At 34.3% G+C, this 6,265-nt stretch overlaps 1 protein-coding gene across 1 annotated transcript; it reads right to left on the bottom strand.

The window, feature by feature from the left end:
• Window positions 1-1,135: 1,135 nt before the first annotated feature.
• On the bottom strand, window positions 1,136-4,170 carry LOC111623430 (SCAN domain-containing protein 3-like). The gene has a single exon (XM_023366004.1). It carries the CDS (start codon window positions 3,043-3,045, stop codon window positions 1,273-1,275), a length of 1,773 nt encoding a protein of 590 aa, XP_023221772.1. The 5' UTR covers window positions 3,046-4,170; the 3' UTR covers window positions 1,136-1,272.
• Window positions 4,171-6,265: the final 2,095 nt, after the last annotated feature.

Genomic DNA, 6,265 nt, shown 5'->3' with positions numbered 1-6,265 from the left:
AACTAGCTGTTACCCGCGACTTCGTCCGCGGAGGTTTTGCAAGCAAACCCCATTTACATTCAATATTTCAATAACCATAGTAATTGTTATATAACATCTACCGCTGAAGAGAATTGCCGAGAATCAAACGAACTATTTTCAATTTGATCAATTTTCTGGAACGTTTACAATCGTTCTATAATCGAACCAATATGCAATAACAAATTCGAACTTAAAACGGTTCGAACATTTTTAAAATCGAAATAGATAAAAATATTTATAACAGTGTCTGAAATGTTATCAATTTAATACACCTAAGTACTCAATGAAGACTAAATGTAGTTGAAAACAAAAAATCGCATCTAAAATAGTACAATAGAAGCCGTTCTTCCGGTTAAGCCTTAATGCTCTCCCTCACCCCTCGCGTGGAAATTTCGAAAAATCCCTTCTTAGTGTGCGTTTTCATGACGTACGCTAACTGTGTACCAAATTTCACCTCTCTAGGTCCAGCGGTTTGCTCTGGGCGATGATGAATCAGTGAGTCATTCGGTCAGTCAGGACAAGCAATTTTATATATATAGATGAACTAACAAGTAGAGACTTGTAAAGCATAGATAATAATATGAAGCAAGAAACCTCAAAATTTCTCTTTTAGGTGAGTCTTCAAGATGCAACTTTTCGTATAATAAATAATAGAAAGAAAACCTGACATGGTAAATTATTATTAAAATGCGAGATTTCCCGGGAAAATAAAATTTCCCGGGATTTTTCTCGTAGGGAATAAACGGCGAGAATCCCGGGAAAACGGGATCCCGGGATCCCGAGAAAGAAACCCTACCTGTACTCCACTAATCGTGTAGAAACAGTTCTGTTATCGCTATCTAAAAGGTAGCGTAAGTGAAGTCCGTTACTTAATTAAATATGACATCAATACACTAAATATTGAAGACGACTAGAAATATCGAGCCTTTCTAGTCAACTTGACTGAATGTATTCCATAGTAGTACTTTTTAATTTACTCTATGAAAATACTCAGCTGCTCTTAAACTGTTGGTCTGTTGAACTCAGCCAATAAGTCTTAGATCAGTGTTTCCCAAACTTTTTTAGGCCATGCCCCACTTTAACATTTCTAAAATCATCATGTCCCCCCATAGATAATTTTAGTTATAAAATTTATTTTTGTTTTTTTTAGTAATATGAATGATAATTTTAAAGCGATTTCTTACAACTGTTGTCAAAACAAAGAAACAAACTTTTAATAAATAAAAAAATAATAGATTTTAAAAACTTACTTTAATGTGATTTGTGGACTTGATGCTTTTTACACAGCGATTTTATATCTGGTTCAAGCTTAGTTAGCTTAAGTCTCAAATCTCCACGTTGTGTTATATCCAGACGATTTCTTTTTTTAATCAACAAATCACTCACAGCACTAAAGCCACATTCAGCTAGATATGAAGATGGAAACGGTAATAAGAGTTTTCTTGCACATTTTGTGGTATTGGGGTATTTAGCCTCTGTTTCATCGCAAAGCCATGCCATCGCACCTTTAATATTAAATAGAGTTATTACAGATTCGTCACTTTGCAACTCCGCGAGTTCTTCTTGATATTGCAGATTGGATATATCAGCTAAATCCACCAAAACTGGTTGCACCATCCATGTCGGAAAATTCATTTCTTTTAAATCAGCAAATCTCTCTTTAAAATCCGTAATTAAAATTTTTAAATGATTAACAATTTCAAGTATTGCGGAGTCAGAAACATCACACTTGTTAAGCCAATGAAACTGTTCAAAATTTTTGTTGCTGACGTGTTTTTGATTTAATTCTAAATTCTTAATAAAACCAAATATTTTTGCTTTGGCATCAACCAGTGTTTTGTTTGGTCCTTGCAGTTGCTTGTTTAACAAATTTAGCTTCTCAAAGATATCGGCTAAATAACTTACATATGCTTTGCCATTTGTTGTCAACAATAATTTCATTTCAGGCTTATCAATTAAAAACTTTTCAAGCGAATCGAACAACTCAATAAATCGTTTCAAACAATTCCCTTTTGAAAGCCACCTTACTTCAGTGTGTAGTAACAATCGTACGTGGTCTTCATTTTGTTCCTCACAAAATAGCTTAAATAAGCGCTCGGTTTTAGCGCTGGCTTTTATTGAGTTAATGCATTTGATAACTGCATTGAGTACTTCATTGAGAATAGGAGACACGTTTTTAGCCACCAAGTTTTCTTTATGGATAACACAGTGAATAAGTATCATTTCTGGATTATCAGCTTTCATCAATTGTAAACAACCATTTTTTTTGCCCATCATATTGGGGGCACCATCGGCAGCACACGAAATAACATTCTTCATGGGGATCTCATTGTCATCCAAGTAGCATTTGAATATGTTGTAAATGTCTCTCGATTTGGTAGTGCTTTCTAATTGTTTACAAAAAAGCATTTCTTCTGCAAACTGTCCACGTTCAATATACCTGACATAAGTGATAAGAACGGCCTCACTGTCTCTTAGGGTTGACTCGTCCATCTGCACAGAGAAATTTCTGGTTTTTAGTTTCGATACGAGTTGTTTCTCAATGTCTTCGCCCATCTCGTCGATCCTTCGGCTGACAGTATTGTTACTGAGAGGCATCGCTTTTACATCCTCGTCATCTTTTTCTAGAACAGTTTTCATAAAAGCAGAAATTGAGGGCTTTATAAGATTCTCCCCTATTGTGTGGCTTTTCCCTGATTTAGCAATTAACAATGAAATTTGGTAACTAGCCTCTTGAATACGACTATTTGTTACATTTCTAGACGTGAAGATTGAAGTAATTGTCGTCCTTTTCTCGAACTTTTCCTTTAATGTTTTGAAGAAACTTAAATCTGAATTAATATAGTCCTTGTGTTTGGCCTTCAAATGTGCTTCAAGCCGACCCAATTTCATAGATTCGTTTGTCAAACATTGCTGGCATATCAAGCAAAACGGCATCCTCTCATTGTGAACTGCTGGTATAAATCCATATTTTAGATATTCCTCTGAATATTGACGAACTTTCTTTTTTGTTGTTCCACTCATTTTTTATGGGCTAAAAAAATAATAAAATTTTGTAAAAATAATTCAATGTGACAGAGTAAACGTAAATTTAGAAAAAATTGTTTTTGTGTAGATATAACACATTTTGCCGCAAGTGATACTTGGGATAAACGCAAGCCCTGAAGATTCCAGCAGACCAGATTGCAAGATTTTAATACTTCTGGACTCCTTTATCAAAGACACTGCTATTAGAGATATCTAAACTAACTGTGAACCACCGGAAAGGGGGGGGTAGGTCTCCCGATCCGGCAACAGGTTGTTAAACCCTTTCACGGTCAGGATGGGTGAAAGGAGTCTTTTTCCCGCAGTAACGGCCTTTAATGTTTTGGGTCGAGTGGCGGAGGGAGGAGTGCGTCGGTGAGACGACAGGCGATATACGAGTAAACGAGGAGGCCAGATGTAACATAAGAAAAATTAACAATTTATTAAAGCAAGTTTCGGGTAGTACATCATCTAGTTCGCGTCCCTAAAACGTGGAGAGACCGAGAGAGAGCTTACAATAATTGGTTCCATACCTCTTGATCTGTTATCCACTGAGGAAAATTATCCACTCTTTGAATTAGGAAAATTCACTGGTCAAAAATTCACTGGTTAGGAAAGTTCACTGATTAGGAGAGTTCACTGGTTAAATATTTGAATCGATGATTAGGAAAGTTCACTGGTTAAAAAGGACACTATTTTTAAAGTTATCGGCTGGAACGACCCCCGAGAAGGGGAAGGAAGGGGTTTTTATAAGATCGGCGTGGGAGAATGGTCACGTGATTGATTGTTGTGAGGTAAAAGGTACGCCGATGGGTCAGAGTTGTTCCCGGGACCATGCTAACTATCAACTTTGGAGTTGGAATGCGGGATTAGTTTCAAATTGAACGGATGTTTATGTCGAACATAAACGGAAAGTTTTTTTTCCGTTAGGTTTCACTTTAAGTTAAAGGAAAATTTAATTAGATTTTAGGCAAATACGGGACAATTAATCGGCAAAATAATCGGTAAAAATTCCGAATCTCACAAACAAAAAAAGCACAATTAATTAGTTTTTAAATATTATCAATAGTTTTACAGTTTAAAAACTTATATAAAAGCTAAATGGTTAAAAAATAAACATAAATTATTCAATACGTAAAAATTATATTTCTACAACATGTATTAATTCATTTAATCATATAATTGACAGACAATTATGACATATAGGTGTTAAAAATATTAGAGTTAAATTTTTAAAAAAAAATTGTGCAAAAACGTTGTTACTTAGCGACTTTAAAAGATACAAGATTTCTGCGACAAGAGATACAGCAAAGGGAAACGCTGAAAAGTTCACTTGCGGACTCTAATAACATAGTTTAGGTTTTGATACCATCTTAAAAATGCTTATTAATAATTTAAGTCCTCTATTTAGAAAATTTTCTTTTTCATATTATTTGTCACCTAAAGCGTTGCATTAAAAAAGCTCATAGCGAAGGGAAGAAATTATGTCATGTCAATTCTCAAATTGCCCCCCTCCAACCATCAAATTGCCCCCCTCCAACCATCAAATTGCCCCCCTGTGGGGCGTACGCCCCACTTTGGGAAACACTGTCTTAGATTAATAGATTACTTTTTAATAATTTGAAAATTATTAAGTAGTAATTTATTACTTTTACACTGTTTGATATTTTCTATTAGCATAAGCTATTAGCGTTTCATAATTTATAAATACAGTATAAGTTACTCGGAGAAAGATACACATCTGTTAAATTAATACATCAATCGAAACATATCACTCTCATTTCTATTTTTTAATACAATGCAATGACTTCCTTTACTCTATTAAAAATCTAGAAAACGTAATAATTATCGTTATTAATATATCAATTAACTGCTTCATTTATTTTGAAGTGTAAAACCCCGAATATTTTGACAAAATTTATTTAAAACTCTTTTAACGGAACCGAGAAAATGGTGAAATTTTGGTGCTATAGCTTCCTGTCGTAACGCTTTCATGTCGTTATTAAAAATTCCATTCTATTATTGAACAAACTACAGAAGATGATCTGTAATCAAATACCATTAATTAATTTAAAACATTAAACGTTTCTTTGAAATTCAGTTCAATACAGGTAAAAAGCAAATTGTATTCAGTCACCCTAAGCCAGTGGTTCCCAACCTTTTTTCATTAGCGTACCCCGTGACATGTCATATCTCTAGATTGTACCCCTCATTTAAGAAATTTAGCGAGTAACCATATTGTTAATTTTACATATTGTAACTTTAAATTAAAGAAAAAAAACCTAAAAGAAAAAAATGTATAATAAAGTTGTGAATGTTGCAAGGAACATTTTTTATCTAATAATTTTTTAATACTATAGTTTGTGATACGTAATATATTATTTTTTCTGCCATAAAAACTAACTTTTTTCTGTACAGTACCCCTAAACAACCTATCGCATACCCCTAGGGGTACGCGTACCACAGGTTGGGAATCGCTGCCCTAAGCAATCAGCAACTGATCATTTTGATTTAGTATACAATTTTTATTGTCATTGGTTTTGATAAAAACGTTTATTGTAATAACTTGAAGTTAATGAATAAGAGAGCCAATCAAAACATCATACGAAATAATAACACTTTTGTTGATGTGCATGCCTTATGCCGTGTGGCGATAAGCACACGGCATAAGGCATGTGCATAAAGCATCTGCTTGCCTTTTGCCTTAAGCACATGCTCGAACCATTATTATCATTCTAATTAAAACACTCTGCAGTTACATCTAATTTGAATTGAAACTGAATAAATATAATTAATAATAAAATGAAAGTCACGAAGCCTGCAATAAGTTTTCATCATGAATTTTCGACTTTGAATGGTAGTATCATCGTAAGCGGTAAACCTTTCAGTAGCGTAGCGTAGGGAGAGTTTTTGTTACTTGTACGATTAATTCGTAGTCTTATACACCTCCAATATCCAATAGGGCTACTGTAAGTCATCTACATTACTTGCGTTACTCCTACCCAACTCTCCCTAGTCGCTAACTGTAACTGATTTAGAACCAGCATGCACTGCAAATTATTCTTCATTGCAAAATGATATACGCATGCGTCAGGAACTTCCGTTCGAACAAACCTCACCTGCCGTCAGGGTCGGCGATTTTAAAAAGGTGGCAACACTAGCACGGAATTTTTCATTACTTATTCTGTGACGAATCTGAATTTTAATCTTTTAAATTGAG

This window comes from Centruroides sculpturatus, unplaced genomic scaffold, assembly GCF_000671375.1.
Source record: "Centruroides sculpturatus isolate CEXI.00-Female unplaced genomic scaffold, Cexi_2.0 scaffold190, whole genome shotgun sequence".
Lineage (NCBI taxonomy): Eukaryota > Metazoa > Arthropoda > Arachnida > Scorpiones > Buthidae > Centruroides > Centruroides sculpturatus.
The sequence above is the reverse complement of the archived record's forward strand: the minus strand, read 5'-3'. Positions and strand labels throughout refer to the sequence as shown.

What these genes read in the sequence shown, in the direction of transcription:
- LOC111623430 (XM_023366004.1), bottom strand. Translation starts at nt 3,045, where the DNA reads ATGAGTGGAACAACAAAAAAGAAAGTTCGTCAATATTCAGAGGAATAT.